This window comes from Torulaspora delbrueckii, chromosome 5 (genome assembly GCF_000243375.1).
Source record: "Torulaspora delbrueckii CBS 1146 chromosome 5, complete genome".
Classification (NCBI taxonomy): domain Eukaryota; kingdom Fungi; phylum Ascomycota; class Saccharomycetes; order Saccharomycetales; family Saccharomycetaceae; genus Torulaspora; species Torulaspora delbrueckii.
In genome coordinates this window covers 97,388-114,324 of record NC_016505.1, presented here as the reverse complement: position 1 = coordinate 114,324, position 16,937 = coordinate 97,388, and the positions used below count along the sequence as shown (strand labels likewise).

General features: G+C 41.7%; 9 protein-coding genes across 9 annotated transcripts; 4 read left to right on the top strand and 5 right to left on the bottom strand.

Moving 5' to 3' along the window:
• Window positions 1-120: 120 nt before the first annotated feature.
• On the top strand, window positions 121-1,866 carry JJJ1 (Jjj1p; the record flags this gene model as incomplete). The annotated part of the gene is made up of 1 exon (XM_003681456.1): window positions 121-1,866. One exon carries the CDS (start codon window positions 121-123, stop codon window positions 1,864-1,866), a length of 1,746 nt encoding a protein of 581 aa, XP_003681504.1.
• Window positions 1,867-2,202: 336 nt separating this feature from the next.
• Window positions 2,203-3,279, top strand: URE2 (glutathione peroxidase; the record flags this gene model as incomplete). Its single annotated transcript, XM_003681455.1, has 1 exon — window positions 2,203-3,279. The coding sequence occupies one exon, from the start codon at window positions 2,203-2,205 to the stop codon at window positions 3,277-3,279; it is 1,077 nt and encodes a 358-aa protein (XP_003681503.1).
• A 292-nt stretch (window positions 3,280-3,571) lies between these two features.
• On the top strand, window positions 3,572-4,678 carry ELA1 (elongin A; the record flags this gene model as incomplete). The annotated part of the gene is made up of 1 exon (XM_003681454.1): window positions 3,572-4,678. The coding sequence occupies one exon, from the start codon at window positions 3,572-3,574 to the stop codon at window positions 4,676-4,678; it is 1,107 nt and encodes a 368-aa protein (XP_003681502.1).
• A 423-nt stretch (window positions 4,679-5,101) lies between these two features.
• PDR16 (phosphatidylinositol transporter) lies at window positions 5,102-6,154 on the top strand (the record flags this gene model as incomplete). Its single annotated transcript, XM_003681453.1, has 1 exon — window positions 5,102-6,154. The coding sequence occupies one exon, from the start codon at window positions 5,102-5,104 to the stop codon at window positions 6,152-6,154; it is 1,053 nt and encodes a 350-aa protein (XP_003681501.1).
• Window positions 6,155-6,272: 118 nt separating this feature from the next.
• On the bottom strand, window positions 6,273-7,136 carry CSL4 (exosome non-catalytic core subunit CSL4; the record flags this gene model as incomplete). Its single annotated transcript, XM_003681452.1, has 1 exon — window positions 6,273-7,136. One exon carries the CDS (start codon window positions 7,134-7,136, stop codon window positions 6,273-6,275), a length of 864 nt encoding a protein of 287 aa, XP_003681500.1.
• A 270-nt stretch (window positions 7,137-7,406) lies between these two features.
• On the bottom strand, window positions 7,407-9,770 carry BNI4 (Bni4p; the record flags this gene model as incomplete). The annotated part of the gene is made up of 1 exon (XM_003681451.1): window positions 7,407-9,770. One exon carries the CDS (start codon window positions 9,768-9,770, stop codon window positions 7,407-7,409), a length of 2,364 nt encoding a protein of 787 aa, XP_003681499.1.
• A 260-nt stretch (window positions 9,771-10,030) lies between these two features.
• TDEL0E00440 (uncharacterized protein) lies at window positions 10,031-11,293 on the bottom strand (the record flags this gene model as incomplete). The annotated part of the gene is made up of 1 exon (XM_003681450.1): window positions 10,031-11,293. One exon carries the CDS (start codon window positions 11,291-11,293, stop codon window positions 10,031-10,033), a length of 1,263 nt encoding a protein of 420 aa, XP_003681498.1.
• A 250-nt stretch (window positions 11,294-11,543) lies between these two features.
• Window positions 11,544-14,447, bottom strand: SIN4 (Sin4p; the record flags this gene model as incomplete). The annotated part of the gene is made up of 1 exon (XM_003681449.1): window positions 11,544-14,447. The coding sequence occupies one exon, from the start codon at window positions 14,445-14,447 to the stop codon at window positions 11,544-11,546; it is 2,904 nt and encodes a 967-aa protein (XP_003681497.1).
• A 939-nt stretch (window positions 14,448-15,386) lies between these two features.
• On the bottom strand, window positions 15,387-16,712 carry YTP1 (Ytp1p; the record flags this gene model as incomplete). Its single annotated transcript, XM_003681448.1, has 1 exon — window positions 15,387-16,712. The coding sequence occupies one exon, from the start codon at window positions 16,710-16,712 to the stop codon at window positions 15,387-15,389; it is 1,326 nt and encodes a 441-aa protein (XP_003681496.1).
• Window positions 16,713-16,937: the final 225 nt, after the last annotated feature.

Sequence of the window (16,937 nt, the reverse complement as noted above, 5' to 3'; positions counted from 1 at the left end):
TTTTTTTTGAGCTAAACTGTCTTGCTAGATCTGATCCGCCTACAAGACAGTAAGCATCAAAGAGGTGAAGGAGTAAGCTTTCCCATTGCGCTGGACTTTACCATAGGCTGAAGCTGTGTTATGAAAACATGTTACTATGAGCTCTTAGATGTGCAACCTTTTGCAGACGATAATGAGCTGAAAAAAGCATACCGTAGAAAAGCTTTACAATATCATCCTGATAAGAATCCTGAAAATGTCGAGGAGGCTACTGAGATATTCGCATCAATAAGAGCTGCTTACGAAGTTCTGTCGGATCCGCAAGAAAGAGCATGGTACGACTCTCATAAGGAACAAATTCTGAATGATGAGCCCATAGGGTTGAATGAGGATGGAGAGTTCGAATACGAGGTTGATGCTACAGTTACAGGTGTCACTACCGATGAGCTTCTGATGTTCTTCAACTCCTCTCTGTATACCAGAGTAGATGACACTCCAGCTGGACTCTTCCAAATTGCAGGAAGAGTGTTTGCCAAATTAGCTAAAGATGAAGTGTTGAATGGTAGAAGGCTAGGTCTCACAAAGCACAATATGTACAAAGATGATCAGTTTGAGCAAGACATTAATTCAGCTGGATATTCGAAGGCTTGTGAGCAGCAATTCAAGGACTACGAATTGGCTCCAGAATCAATGTTATTCCCACCATTTGGTCATAGCTCAACAGACTATGAGTACTTAAAAAGCTTTTACAAGAAGTGGTCGGGATTCAATACTTTGAAGTCTTTCAGTTGGAAAGATGAGTATGTATATTCCAGCAACTATGATAGAAGAACGAAAAGAGAGATAAACAAGAGGAATGAGAAAGCAAGGCAAAGCGCAAGGAATGAGTACAATAAAACCGTGAAAAGATTTGTTGTGTTTATCAAGAAACTTGATAAAAGGATGAAAGACGGATTGAAGAAGTCTGAAGAGCTAAAGCGGTCAAAGGCACGTCAAAAGCAGAAGGAGTTGAAGGATGCATTTAACACAGATAAAAAGACTAAGCTGGAGGGCGAATTCGAGCCACAGAATTGGCAAGCAATCGATGAGCAAAATATCAAAGAGATGGAGAAACTATACGAAGACTCGCAGGATAGGGACGCATTACAGGATGCTGTCATTGAAGATTTCAATGAGGAGGAGGAAGTGATAGTTTATGATTGCTTCATTTGCAACAAGAGGTTCAAATCAGAAAAGCAGCTGGAAAATCACTGCAATACAAAATTGCACAAAAAGAGAATCGCGGAAATACAAAAGGAAATGAAGAATGAGAGTATGACCTTGGGACTAGACGATCTTTCGGACTTGGAAGACTTCAGTTCAGCCGAGGAGTCCCTGAGTGCTGGTGCAAATGAGAAGGATGGAAGTGAGGACCAACAGACAGATGATGTCGATGACGTTTCACTCAAGTCAATTGACGAAGAACTGGCAAAGATTGAGGAACAACTTGCGCAGATGGAAATGCAAATATCGGGAGACTCTGAAGGTGATGTAGAGTCAGATGAAACCACTGAAATTGTGTCGTCAGAGGAAGAAGACGCATTGTTGAACCAGTTACTGGCATCATTGAATGGCGAAGCACAAGTCACCGAGGAAAGTTGGCAAGATGACAAGAGACCAACAAAGCAAAAATCAAAGAAGAAGAAGAACAACAAGAACAGCACGCCAGAACCAAATTATTCTGTAAAGATGGCACCAACAGATAGAGAGTCCTGCGGTACCTGCGGCGCACAGTTTGACAGCAGGAATAAACTGTTCAAGCACGTTAAGGGCAATAACCACGCTGCGCTACGCAGCGAGGTCAAGACTAAAAGTGTCAAAAAGAACAAGAAAAAGGCCAAGAAGTAGCCAGGATACATCAGCACCTAATTGTAACATTATTTAAAGTATACTCAATGTCATGGCATGCCTACTAGACGTCACGTGACAAGAAAATAGTAAGTCTTGGACGAAAATTTTCCACCCTCCAAATAACCGTTGGAACATGTAAGAGGCTAGAGCTAGGAGATATTTATCAGATAATCTATCTTTTACAGCCTAGGTCTTCGAGCTAAAATTTGCATTTGGAAGTGGGAGGCTGAAAAATCAGAACTTCAAACGGTTTCCATCGTTCGGTATTTGGTGGTGTAGTGTTTTCAGTGTTGATATTCGATCAAGTGAGCTTTAGATAGCTCTTACCATAGAATGAACAATCCAAGTAATAATAATAGCAATAGTACGGTTTCGCACCTTTCTAGCGCACTGCGTCAGGTCAATCTGGGGAATAGTAATACTACTACCGATCAAAGTAACATAAATTTTGAACTATCACAAGGAAATAATAGGAATAACGATAATGTGAACATTAACCAGGGAGTGCATGGCGCCGCTCCAGCACACATTCAAGCACATGCACAGCAGGAACAGCAACGGCAGAGGCTGCAAGAACAGCAGCAGATCTTACAGCAAGCACAACAACAACAAGTGTTTTCAAACATGGGACCAGTGGATAATTCAAGAATAAGGAAATTCTTTCAAAACCAACCAATGGAAGGGTATACATTATTTTCTCATAGATCAGCCCCTAACGGGTTCAAGGTGGCCATTGTGCTGAGTGAACTTGGATTACCTTACAATACTTTCTTCTTAGACTTCAATATCGGTGAACATAGAGCTCCAGAATTCATCTCAGTGAATCCAAATGCCAGAGTACCAGCACTTATCGACCATAACATGGATAATCTTTCTATATGGGAATCTGGTGCCATACTCCTTCATCTGGTAAACAAATATTATAAAGAGACCGGTGAGCCACTACTTTGGTCCGATAACCTTGCTGACCAAAGTCAGATCAGCGCCTGGTTATTTTTTCAAACTTCTGGACATGCGCCAATGATAGGTCAGGCTTTGCATTTTAGATACTTTCACTCCCAAAAAATTGCCAGTGCAGTAGAAAGGTACACTGATGAAGTTAGGCGAGTTTATGGTGTTGTAGAGATGGCTTTAGCCGAGAGAAGAGAAGCTTTGATCATGGAGTTGGATACCGAAAATGCTGCGGCATACTCTGCCGGTACAACGCCACTTTCAAACAGTAGATTCTTCGATTATCCCGTATGGCTAGTAGGAGATAGAATCTCTGTCGCCGATTTAGCATTTGTTCCATGGAATAATGTCGTTGACAGAATCGGAATCAACATTAAGGTTGAATTCCCCGAGGTTTATAAATGGACAAAGCAAATGATGAGGAGGCCAGCCGTGATCAAAGCCTTGCGTGGAGAGTAGACTAGTAATATATAAGTGGACCACAACCCTGTAATACAATAAAAAAAAATCACGAAATTGGGAGCTCGCAATCAATTCCACTCGGTTCAGTGACTGTAAACTACATGACAGGCTTCGGGATCATCTTATCTGTCTTTTGCGTTGTATCATGATTAAGCGCTTCTAGTGATTTACTTGAACCTTTTTTTGTCATATATAACATTAGACCGTTTGAATAACTAAAGAGTCCAGGGACTCATACATCTCATTAACCGTAACATATACCTTATATGTTCGAACTCATAGCAAAACCATGAAAAGTCTGAGCCAACTCTGTGAAGTTAGTTTGATGAGAAACTACCAACAGTTACAGGATGTCACTAATGTGCCATATCGGCTCATCAAAAACATCCTACTAAAGGTGAAGTTTGACCAGCTCTGCAAACTTGAGAAGAGTAATGTACTACTTGTATTCGAAGATGATGAACTATGGTTAAACCTATTGAAACAGGACTTCCCAACTAGTACTCATGAGTCGTATGTGTCAAAGAAGAATGGGATAAAGCAATATTATAAGGACTTTGTCTCAGAGAATGATAATATAGCTACTGAAGAGTATCAAAAACTGTTTGATATACGTATGCAATCGATGCTGAAAAAGGATCCAGGAAATGGCCAGTTCAAAGTACCTTACCGCATGTTATACTTCAAATATCAGGAAGATGTGCTTCGAAAGCAGGAGAAAAGTGCAGAAAGACTGCGACTACAGATGAAACAGCTGCAGCAGGAAAGACAAAAAAACCAGATTGTGGTGGTGGATCCTTCGTTTTATGCGAAGAACCAACCGCGGCGAAACATAAAAGAACAGCATTCGGAGCTCTTTCGTAAGACCGTCAAGGAACATGGATCCAGGCTACAACATTTCAAGAATGGAGGTTTTGATATAGCAAAGAGACACAACACTCGAGTAGCATTTGGCGGATCTGCGGGCGGTGCAACGGTGCCGACCAACGTACCGACAAGTCCACGCTCAGATGAGCCCAGCATGACATCCACAACAGACCCGGTACGAGAACCTGAAATGAATCCCAACATACCGTCTCAATTGTCTGCCCCTAAAAAGAGAAGAGCAGAGCCGCCTAGCATTTTCCTGAACAGAAAGAAACCTAATGTAACTCGCAGGGAATTCTCACCTACGCCAAAACAGGCGCCAATCCCTACCAATACGAGCCCCAGAAGGACTCTACCGGGTCATAAGAAAAGATCTGCAATTTTTGACACATCCACACAGCACATGCCCACAATTGAGACTAATAATATTAGTACTAATACTACACAGGAATCAAGAGAAGCCCGCCATCCGGTCTACATCTTTGACAAGAGAGATCGTTCCAACAGGGACAAGACCTCGAATAAATAATTCAATAATCATATAGCATCTAAAGGGTTTAACCTTCACCATTTGAAAGCCTTACGCCGCCCGGGTGAATCTACAAGGGACCTGCTATCTACATCCGCGGACCACGCGAAAGTTGAGACGGAGCACTTCATCATTAAAGCCGCCGCCGAGTTTAAGTTATAAGAAGCACTTTTCAAAGACGATTAATAGCCAATTGTGACAAACTCAATTGATCATTTGTAATAAATCGCTTTAAACTCAGAGTAACAGTTTTGGCCTTCACCTTGACCATTACCTGAGTGGTTGTAATTAGTTGAGAGTTAGAAAAAAAAAAAGATTAGTAAGTTAATTAGAATATTTCCCTCATTTACAAAAGCTGTTGAAATATTCATCTTTAAATCATAAAAGTAGTCGTTTGAAATTCAATCTGATAGATCAGGAATCATGTTCAAGAGATTGACTAAGAAGAGTGAAAAGACTGTGCCAGATGAGAAACTCATCAAGATAGATGTGCCCATAGAGGAGCTGCCTGCTGGGTTAACACCTCCAAAGAGTAAAAGTTTGACTTCTGAGCAGGAAAAGATGTATGATGAAGTGTTGGAGCATTTTAGTAATCCCAAATTGGAGCTCCCAACTACTGAGAAGCAGAAAGATGGAGAATTGAAGCCGCTAACCGAGGAAGAAAAGGCATGGCTTACGAGAGAATGCTTCTTGAGATACCTGAGGGCTACGAAATGGGTTTTGAAAGATTGTATTGAGAGAATTGCTGAGTCAATTGCATGGAGAAGAGAATTCGGTATTAGTCATATGGGCGAAGAGCATGGAGATGAATTGACCGCTGATACGGTGGCTCCAGAGAATGAGACTGGTAAGCAGGTTGTTTTAGGTTATGAAAATGATGCTCGTCCAATTTTGTATCTGAAACCAGGAAGACAAAATACTAAGACTTCGCATAGACAAGTTAAGCATCTGGTTTTTATGTTGGAACGAGTTATTGATTTTATGCCAGCAGGACAGGACTCTTTAGCTTTATTGATTGATTTCAAAGAATATCCCGACGTTCCAAAAGTAGCAGGAAACAGTAAAATTCCACCTCTTGGGGTCGGAAAAGAAGTTTTGCACATTTTGCAAACACATTACCCAGAAAGGCTTGGTAAGGCATTATTGACAAACATTCCTTGGTTGGCATGGACTTTTTTGAAATTGATTCATCCATTCATCGATCCATTGACTCGTGAAAAATTGGTCTTTGATGAACCTTTTGTTGGTTACGTACCTGTGGATCAGCTAGATAAATTATACGGCGGTTATCTAGATTTCACCTACAAGCAAGACGTCTACTGGCCAAAATTGGTTCAGGACGCTCGCGAGAAGAGAGATCACTATTTTAGCAGGTTTCAAAAATTTGGTGGTGTGATCGGTCTCAGTGAATATGATTTGAGAGGACATGATGATAAACTACTTTACCCAGTAAAGAAGATGAACGGCCAAAAATAGGGCCTTTAAATGGTACTTGTTTTGAAATATTCAATGCTATTGCGCCCTGAGGCTCATTATAAACTCTGTACAGTCCAAGATATCAACGTATTAATATTAATGTTTTCTTCCATGTCATTTAGAATGGCTTGGCGCACTTCCGCTTCTCTGTAGCGCCGGTGCTAGGAACCGCCATTGTTTGCCAATCAATGGCATACATGAGCCCTCCGGTTCCGTTTACTGCCCTAGCGAAAACAACTCCTAGGTCGTTTCTTGCAGTAGTGAGGTAGTAGTTCGTCCCATCACCCAAAGACAGGACCTGCGCCCGCACAATATCACCAGGTTTGAAACTGTCTATTATTTTGACGGTGTCTCTCTCAGTGGCTCTTACGTCTTGGGATCTGATAAGACCTCTGAAAGTTTCACCAAGATCGGATGAAGCTTGGGCAATGGAGAAAGTGGCAGCGCCAGATCCTCCACCAGCTGCAACAATTCCTGAGCCATTACTACCAATACCACTATCTACAGGTACAGCTTGATTTTCCACCGCGAGGATTTCAACATTTGCCCTCTGTAATGATATTCTTGTCACTCGCGTAAGGACGATGTCATCTTCCTTCGGTAGATTATTGGCAAAGTCATCATTGACATTGCATTTGGTCTCTGAAATGTCATTTTGGGCCACTGAAACGACCATGTCTTTAACAATCCTCTTACGAACTTCTCCTTGAGATTGAAGCTTTTCCTCAGATGCTTTCTGATCAGCATTAGCGGTTGAGTCGCAAGTAGTCTCAGTAATTTTGACATTCCCTACTAATGTTGCTGTGATTGCATTGACAGTCGTGCCATCATATTTGAAACTCTGAAACCTAGTTCCTTGTCCACTATTAAACTTGAAAACTAAATCCACCTCATCCTGCTGTTTAACCTCATACTCAGGGCATATCAGTTGTCCTGGAAAAACTCTATCAGGAAATTCAAACGGTATACCTTCAGGATTCATCTCAGGAGTTGTCTGTACCAGCCGCTTTAATTAGTATCAAGTTTAATATTTCAGAGCTCATCTCTTGAAGTATCTAATACCAATGGTAAATTTTACAGAATAATACCATGTTAAGGTCACGTGAACATACCATCTCAAGAAGTATATATTACTAAAATGAATTCATCTACAGTTGATAGCAGCCTGAATGAGTACCAAGTTATGGATTAATAGGACTCCTGATTGTATTAGTTATGTAAGTGAATGTCAATGATAAATAGCTTCAAAGGACTAAAAGTAATGTGTATAGCATCGAGATTCTTCATGAACTTCCATTTCGCTTTTTAAATCATTCAATTCGGCCTTGATCAATTGAGCGAGTTGCGGAGTTAATTGATTGCAAGTGGCGACATCTGGTTTTCTATCGTATTCTTCTTCACTGTAAGTGTCATAGAGAATAATCTTGGAAGAAAAAATCACGTTATTGACCGGTCTTCTTTCAGCACTGGCGAAACTCATGCGTTCCCCTCTTACGAGCGATTCAGTCGCCGAAGAGCCTGTTATTGATGCATTGAAACCTTGGGCTTTTAATCCCCTAAAGGACATTGATATGGGTCTCTGGATATCAATTTCTGGGATGTAAGCTCTCAGGCGCGGAGTTTCTTGGGGATTCTCATATAGGTTATTAAAATCCTCATTTTCAAATTCATCGTCTTCAGCTCTTTCTACTGGGGCTTCTGGTGAGACTTCCACTAAATGATTATCTCCCTGTTCGTTATTGGGTTCCACATTGCTTGATATTCCCAGACCTGCTGCAAAATTCGTTTGCTCTGTAGGTTGAACTGAACCCTCAGACAGAACTTCTCGATTGGACATGGAGGGCGGTTCCAAGGTCGCTACCTTAGGCTCCAAAGAGGTCGAGTCGAAATCGAAATTGACCCCGTCTCCAAAATTTATAATATTGGCAAATTCCATGATATCTGACATGAATTCGGGGTCATCATCAAATGTATTACTAGCAGCCTCTTTCTGTATAGGTTCAACTTCTGCTTCTGGCTCACCTATCAGATCTTTCAATTTTTCTTCGATAGATCCCATTAAATGCTGGCTTTCCATTGTTTCTAGTTTTAGAGGAGGCTCATCACTCGATAATTTGTTCATTTCTATCAGGTCATCTTGAATGTTGGAGTTGTTAGATGAAAAATCCATTGACTCAAACTTCCCGTTTCTTAAAATGCTACTTGCAGGTGATTTACCTAGATCGGGAGTCGATAATACCACTGATGATGCTTCCATAACATACATACCCTCGTTCTGAGCATTGACGGATAGAGTATCAGTGAAGGATCGTCTATGGGACGCGACTGAGCTTCTTTTATTAGATTTTGTAGACCTTGAGCGCTCTAAAGACACAATAGAATCTACTTCTTGCTTGTCTAGGTATTTTGGGAAGACCGCTTCTCCGCTATCGAGTTTTGGCGGCAATGGCAACGAGCGTTCTTCGTCCAGCGCAGTACCTTGTTGCATTTTAGGTGATTCAAGTTTCTTTGCGTCTGAAGCTCGTTTGTTCTCGAGATGCTCATAACTGAGTGGCGTCGGTTTTCTTTTTGATATATCTTTCTTAGGCAGAGATGGTTTAGCACTCTCATGTTTGTTCTCGTCATTCGAAGCTAGGCATGATTCGTTAAAGGCTCGTTCAACCTCATGGTTAGTGAGATTTTTACCCTCATTCGCATTCTTAACTTCTTTATTTTTCCTGAATGTGCTGAAAAGATTGTTACTACTGTATGACTTCTTTGTTAGCTTTTCCGAAGGTAGCTGAGATGATCTTGTACTTCCCAGGGAGAAGGTCGTGGAGTTTGGAATCTTTGGACTTAAATTATCACTGGTTAAGCTATCTCCAGTGTGTCTCCTTCTTAGAAATGAAAAAAAATTCTTCTTCTTTTTGCTGTGCGAGTTCTGGTCTACAGTTACACTTGCTGAGACTGTTCTTTGAGGAGTGGGTAGAGCACTTTTCGCCAAATTGCTACCACTTGTAGGAACCTCTGAAATAACGCGTCTTGATTCCACTCTTGACTCATCCTGAGGCGTTTTTGAATGCTGATTAACATTAGTATACTCGGTGGTAATTTTGGGTGTGCTCAAGAAATCGGGCTGCGTCGAAATGTATGATTTAGATGATGGGGTGACTTGTGGACAGTAAACCTCCTCGTTGTCATTCAGCTCAAACAAATTCGGAGAAGCTTCTCCTGTGCTCGGCACATCCACTGTCTGTGATATCGGATTGTTTTCGTCGTCATCTTCTTCCACAATCGATGAATCAATGATTGTGCTGGAATGTAACTTCTCGTTGGCCTGCCTCGATTTCTCATTTAAGATCCCCGCCAATGCGCTCAAAGAGGGTGAAGTACTCATTTTCATAGTAGCTATTTCTTTATCCTTCGTCGAAGGCTGTGAGAACATTTCATCACTTCCAACATCTTCTGAATACTGGCTCTCCGGTAACCTTCCATTGTAATAAGGGTCATTCAAATCCGCCAATACCAATGAGTTCCTGAAAGTTTTCACATGATCCATAGTATTGATAGAGGTAGAGGAATAGAAAGAGGAATTCAGTACATCCGAGTTGTCATAATTGGAGTCATCTCTTGACATTGTAACGGTCGCGCAGTACCAATTGACAGTTTATTCGCAACAAAACACCGTATTTCCAGCGTTAAAGACTACTGAACATCCACTCCAGACTTAACAATAAAGTAATAACTTTTGTGGGCCTCTAGGAGTCTTAATATCCGGGGAATATTCACCAGATCTTGATCTCACCATCAGACCAGAGTTGAAGAAAACGCCTACAGTACTCGAAAAGTCGCGTCTTGAATTATCTCGTACGGGTAACGGTGATCTTAAGATTTAAGCTACATGATTATACAGTCTTGATTACTAGATAAATGAAGCTTTGAGGCCGTCTTCTTGGTGCTCGGCTTTGTCGTAGTGGGCTTAATCCGAGAGGGAAGCCTGTTTGTCTTCTTGGGCTGTGGTTGTACCGGGTTTCGTAGCGATGTATCTCTGTCTGCGGGTTCAGCAGGAGTACTTTCCCTGGTTGCGAAAGGTGCAGCGGAGATGAAGTCTGTCTCTGAAAAATGTGAGCTGAGTCTGCTCACGGTTCTGCTGGCTCCAGTCTGTAGATTTGGGATGGGGAAAACGAGTGTATCCTGGTTGAGATCGATTTGCAAGTATGGGTCGATGCCGAATTGGAGGATGCTATTAGCTAGGTATGAGTAGAGTCTGGACCACACTTCTTCGAGCTCAATGGTGCAGTGAACTCCAAATCTGTCCTGCAGAGTCTTGAGGAAAGCTACGCCCATTAGCTCAAAGTGAGGAGGTTCAATGCCCAAGATCCGAGCATGCCTTTTGCCCAGACCTTGTAAGAAAGTCTCTAGTGTCTGTAAGTTCTCCAGGTTCTTGATTGCCGTGTTGATCACACCTGCGAATGCGACGGCCTGATGCTTAGTAGAGGGGAACATGCGTTCCAGTTCGGAGTCCATGGAGAGGAGATTGGCATAGAACTGTGAACAAAACAGTGAACTGGCGAATGCATTGGATTGTACGTTTCCTTTCGTCTCTGGAATAACGCTAGTGGCACTGGTAACACTGGTGATCGAATTCCGCCGTGCAGAATTGGCTTGTGAGTTCAAAGGTGTCATCGGATTGAATTTGAAACCTTTCTTGGTTGAAGGCTTAGTCTTGACATTATCGTTAGTTATATCCTCGTTCAAGATCATAGACCAGGATTCTCTTAGGAGCTGTGTCTCGCGAGAATTTAACTTAAGCAAAATCTTGTATCGCACACGGTCGATGACGTTCGAAGTCAGCGACGTAGTGGTAGTCATTCGAGATAGGGCATAGTTCTCCTCCTTTTGGCTATCCTTAGTCTGGCTCCGACCAATGTTATTAAATATGAGCTCACTCATCGTCACAGAACCTCTGCGAGGAAACAAAGAGCTTTCCCTAGTGCCCGAAGAATGCGATCTTGTGGATTCCCTTCCTGGAGAATCTACTTTCTCATTACTAGTTTTTGAGCTGGTCAAACTACCGTTTATCGATTCGCTATCACTTGGAATAAACTCGATCTGCGACTGGTCCAGTGGAGTGTAAAACTGACGTCCTGACGCATTCATCAGGCCTGCGATATATTACTGTTATTAAGACTAGATCTTCATCTCTTACTTGCCAGCGAGAAGCTCATCTCAAGATCATCTCTCTTTTTATTTTTCACTTAGGACGTCGCGACGTTCGATCTAGAAGGCAAGTCCAGGAAGGCAATGCAAACTGAGACAAAGATCGACATGCTTTATAGGTTACAGGTAAAATGTATTGCAATCTTGTACTTCTATCTATTAGCTTAGTACATAAGTGCATTATTAGGGTTCACGTTTCCAGCTCATAGAGGAAACCGGAACATATACATATTCTTGCATAAATTGTGGGCCATCGTTTGGTTTGAATGCTTGTGGGGACTATGGTCTTGTTGTTAAATATGACGTAGCCGGCTCTAGTGACACATCCACATCTGCAACACCTCTTTAACTTTCCATCCTTCAGTTCTTCTGAGCTCAAATGGTCATAAGATATTGCATCGTAATCAACTTGGCAAAAAGATTTGGAGTTTCTATACTTTTCTGGGAAATCTTCATCGTCTATCACCAGGCCCTTTTCCAGCGGTTGTAAGAGCCTAAATACCTCGGGCTCAAAGAACTCATCGTTCGATATCCTCAAACCGCTTGTGTCGGCAAAGTAAACCGAGTTGGCCTTTACATGAGATATGACAGCATTGTTCGAATATGCCAGTAGGAAGTCTCCGATTTTTGAGACGTTTGAAGGTATTTCGGCTTTAACCAATAATGAGGGCTCGCGCGAGCTTGATGGCTGTTGCTCGTTAAAGGCGGTAAATTTGTTATTAACGTCAACCAAGAAAGTTTCAAACTTTTCAAAGTTGACGGGCGATTCACCAAGCACTATCTTTAGGAAATTCGATGATTCATTGAGAACTGGATAGGTGGTCTCTGGGAATTTAGTTACTAGTTGTGTTACCTTCTTAATCTCATTTAGAATCGATAAAATTAGCGTCCTAGGCATTCTTGCGCCGAATATACCAAGCACTAGAGTGTTCGACTGCTCTTGGGGATCATTTATTAACAAAATGACTTCTTGGATTAAAAAAGTCACAAACTTGACAAACCATTTGGAAATAGGAATCAATGAATGTACTAAGTCTTGCTTGGAAAATGAAGTCTGGAATGAATTTCCTGAGGAATGCTGAATTGTACTATTACTCAACTGTTCTATGGCAAAATGAAGGTTACGAGCAACGCCACTAAATGCAAAGAGCACATTTCTCAATGACATGACCACTCGAGCCATTTTGTAAATATTGCTCTGAGTGAAGCAGCTACCGAGTTCCAATTGAAGTAACATGGTTTTTTGAATAGGTCTACTCGAGATCATTTTATCCATTATCTCCTTTCTCGCATCAGGCGAAACATTGAAGAATGAGTAGACAGAGGCCATTAGATTAGTGATAAATTCTTTAGCTCTATTCTCATCAGCTTTAGCAATCTTTAAGACATGAGATTTGCATGCAATTGTTAAATCTTCGGATGATAGCTGGCGATGTATGCTAGCAACAAATCCGAAGGCAAAAGCAGCAGCATGAATGTTGTCCTTTGTTGGATCCTTGTATTCCTCCCCAAAGATAGAGTAAAATTTTGGAGTGTCACATTTATTCAGTTTGAAGATGACACCGCACATAGCGGGGGATACCTGCATCCATTCAACTGCACATGCTGGAGGTATTTTGGGATACTTGAACCCGGTACTCAAGATTGACGTGATAATATCGCGAAATTTAGCTTCTTGGCTTTGAGTTGGCAACCTCTCACTTTCCGATTTCCAGTCACTCGGATTATAAGACGTGACAGATCCGTCTTCTGCGTAAAAGGTGGTGAAGCCATCCAGCATCTCTGATGTTACCGAGACAATCTTATTCTCAAGCAAGAGCTTGTCAACATAATGAAGATTGTAGCGCTTGGATATTGTTGGCTGCTTAGCCGTATCTGCAGGACGATTTGGCCTCAATATGCTAATGAAATTGTTGTTCAATAGCGTTTTTGTTAGTCTAAATCGCCTGACAAGCGATTTGTTCGTCCCGCAAACATCGTAGACCAGCAGTATCTCTGGTGATGCATTTTTTTCCAGTGGTGATTTAGACAAGACATGAAGATGTGCGAGATCAAGTACGTAGCCTTCCTCGTCAACGGCATCTAAGGTAGTCTCGAAAATGTGGGAAATTTTCAATGATGGATCGTTCAGAAGTGTTGGGTTGGCAGTATTAACATTCCAGCTCATATGTAGCTTGAAAAAAGTAAGTCTTTTTGACAACTGGGAATAAGTGGTTATCAGCATACTTTGGTCATCATTAATTGGAGTTACCTTGGCAAATAAGAGCCAATCGAATTCTTTGGTACGTTGGTCCTGGCTGGTCATGAGTTGTGAAGTGATTTTTTTATGATCTTTAGAATTCGAGAATTGATACCAAAAGTCTATTTGACCATTCTTTCGTACAGCTACGCAGGCATATTTCATGAAGGGCGGATGGAAGACACTAAATGGAGGAATTGGCTGTGCTTTATTCCTATAAACATTGGCTGAGCTATCAAACGCACAGAACTGAGATATAATAACTGGCTTAGAAGAGCTTAACCAATGGAAATCCAATATGGTGGTATGATATTCTTTCTTGGTCTGCTTTCTCTCTAACTTACCCTTTGGAGATGAATTTGACACGGTGTTTAAAGGCATGACATGATTGTAAATCTTGTAGACGTTGTCTTGGAAGAGCATGGTTAGTTTATCGATCGTGGATGGACCCTCCGGGCTCTGACCTGAGATTAACATCGTCATATTACCTATCTCATCGCAAACTGCGAGCATATCCCCTGGTAAGCTGAACCAGTTATTCCAGTGTACAGAAGAAATATTGTAAAAGAATTGATGAGCATGCTTGTCATTGTTCAGCGCGGCCACATTAGGAGTGCTCCCAGAGCCATTAAGTGAGTTACCGGTTTGTGTCAGTGCATTTCCAATACCACTTGCAGGCACCTCGTGCAGTTGAGGATGTATAATGTACCTCTTAGGCGGGTGAAACCTCCAGTTGGTGCCATTCACAGTCTCTAGAAAGGTTACGCAGAAGTTCCCTTCTGGTGACTTTGAGTCTCCATAGGCAATCAAACCGGTCTTAGACCACGACACCAATTGCTGGCCCGGGAGGTACATTGGTTCTGTTTGTTTGTGCTCTTAGTTTTACTTTTCAAATTGACTTGAAGTAAATGCATTTCAAGATCAACGCTTTGAAGGATAAAAGCCAAATTAAAGTCTTGAGAACAGGAAACAAGAAAATTGCCCGAAGCAAATCAGATGATGCTACTACTGCCAAGGCATTTACGTTTTTACTGCTGCTGGGCTGTTCAATGAATAAAGAGTTGCTTTGATTCGAGTTGAATGCAGCTTTAGCAATAACTCACCTCATCGGTACCCAAGAAAGATGAGTTTTCGAAGTGCTGTTTAGGATGCAATTATAGTCCCCATTTTAGGAAGGTTAATGAACATACGCGCATCTTCTATCTTACAATTTGAGTTCAATTGACTTGCTGATGGCATATCTGGCAACCGATCGCCCAATCGCGAGGCCGTAGGAAGGCTAAACCTTACTGGGGGACATGCTGTTAACCTTGGTAGTATGCAACAAGAGTTGACTGATATTCTCTTCGACCAAAAATGTCTAGTTTACAGAATCTATACCTTTTGTTGCAATCAAAAAACACAGAACTATTTGTGGTGAAATCATTTAGGATACACAGCATTAGACTCTTGAATGCACTGCAATCATTACAAGTCTTAATGTAGCATTCCAAGAGCATGTTCCATAGCTTTTCACTTTTTAATTTCTGATCGGTGCAAAGAATTAAATGAAAATCCATCACTTTTATACATGGCCTACAAACTTATGCTGTTGGAGTAATTCTATAACAGGTTTGGGATTTAAGCAGCTTTAAGAGCCGGAACCGGAGGGGAATTCATAGTATCACTCCGGTAGGCGTAAAGTGGCTCGACTAATGGCTGCAGCGCCCAAGAATATAGCACAATAAACCAACCCCGTATTGCCAGTAATTCTTAAGCGTAAGAGCACGGCTTTTATGTTGGTTTTTATTTCTACTACTCGCGAAACTGGTCCTCCGAAACCACCTCCAGCTCAAAATCAGGGTCTTCTACAGGACCTTCCAAATTCGAGTATTTTGATAAAAAGCCCTTTTGCTCTTTCACTATCAAATGAAGATAAATTTCCAGGCATACTAGCATCCAGAAGTAGATCATAAAGGCTGCCGAGCCTAAAAGAAGAATGTAAGCGCCGTGGTCAGCTCCAAGTCTCAAAACTAGGATGAGCTGTTCTTCATTAGCGCCCATAAACATTACACCGGCACACACGAGACAAAATGGAGCGAGGTATTGAAAAGAATATATTTTGTCTCCTGCTCTCTCATCCTTCAGTAGGAAAGAAATCTCAACAATCCTCAGTGCTCCACCCGACATCAATACAAGGCCAAATACATAGTGGACCTTTGTACTGATTAGAAGATGTTGAGAGTGCTCCGACATTGCCCATCCTGTAAATATAATGATCAGACTGGGCACGAAAGTTCGCCTTCCACCTCTGCTCAAGAAAATACCCAAAATACCACCGCACCACCAGATGACGCCCATTATGGTGTGTTGATAATCACTCATACTCCAATCTTCGCGACCCCACCTGTGCTCTGTAAAAGTATTGACAATCCCCCATAGACACATCACCCAACTATCAATGTGGTCTTGGGAGAAGGATGCTTGAGAAAGTCGTAGCCAAGGTATCACAAGTACTAGCGAATAAACAAAACCGTAAAGAATGAATGCTGAGCCCATTATTCCATGAGCGATACATTGCCCTGTGTGCTTATCTCTGCAGAATCCAAACAGAGCAACGGGCGCCAAGCATATCTTCACCCATCCTGTGAGGACCACCATAAATGACAAAACCCTATGGACCAGAGAAAGCTTAAACTCTCCTGTGTGCGACACAAATGCTTGCAATTTCTTGTTGCGAACCAGAATCCCAGTTCCACTAGCTAATCCACCGAAAAATATGGTGACCCATGTAATCCACATCAGAAACCAAGCTGTTCCCCTTGATGTTCTATTCTCAACGCCATCTCCATCCTCGAATTTAAGTACCAGGGCCTCTAGAATTGCGTAACATCCACAGATGATCTGCAAGAAGACAGACGTGTATATCTTTCCAGCAAATGTTAGACATGTGGCAAACGAAGGTATCAAAAGAAGCAAGAATAGTGAGCATAGCCAATGGAAAGTCTTTGGTCCAGCGTCAACAATATCGGGCCTCGTATATTCGTCGGTATTATCCATCTCCATAGCTGAAGCAGCCTGCAAAAGACATGCAGACAAGAAAAAGACACATAAGTTTCTAATCCGTACTATCAGACTCATCGTGCCACAATTTTGACAGGTTTATCTTATAAACACCAGTTAGAGCATGAGCCTTTTTCATAAGCTTAGCCGATACAAAAACTGAACTTTTTTATCCATCTGAATTCAAAGGTAAGCGCGAGAGGTTGTTCCAAATGATGGTTTATAATTTTAGATAGTGTCAATTTCTATTTATGCGTTCAATTAGTTCATTCGGGTCGTTACATTGACGGTCGGTAACTATTT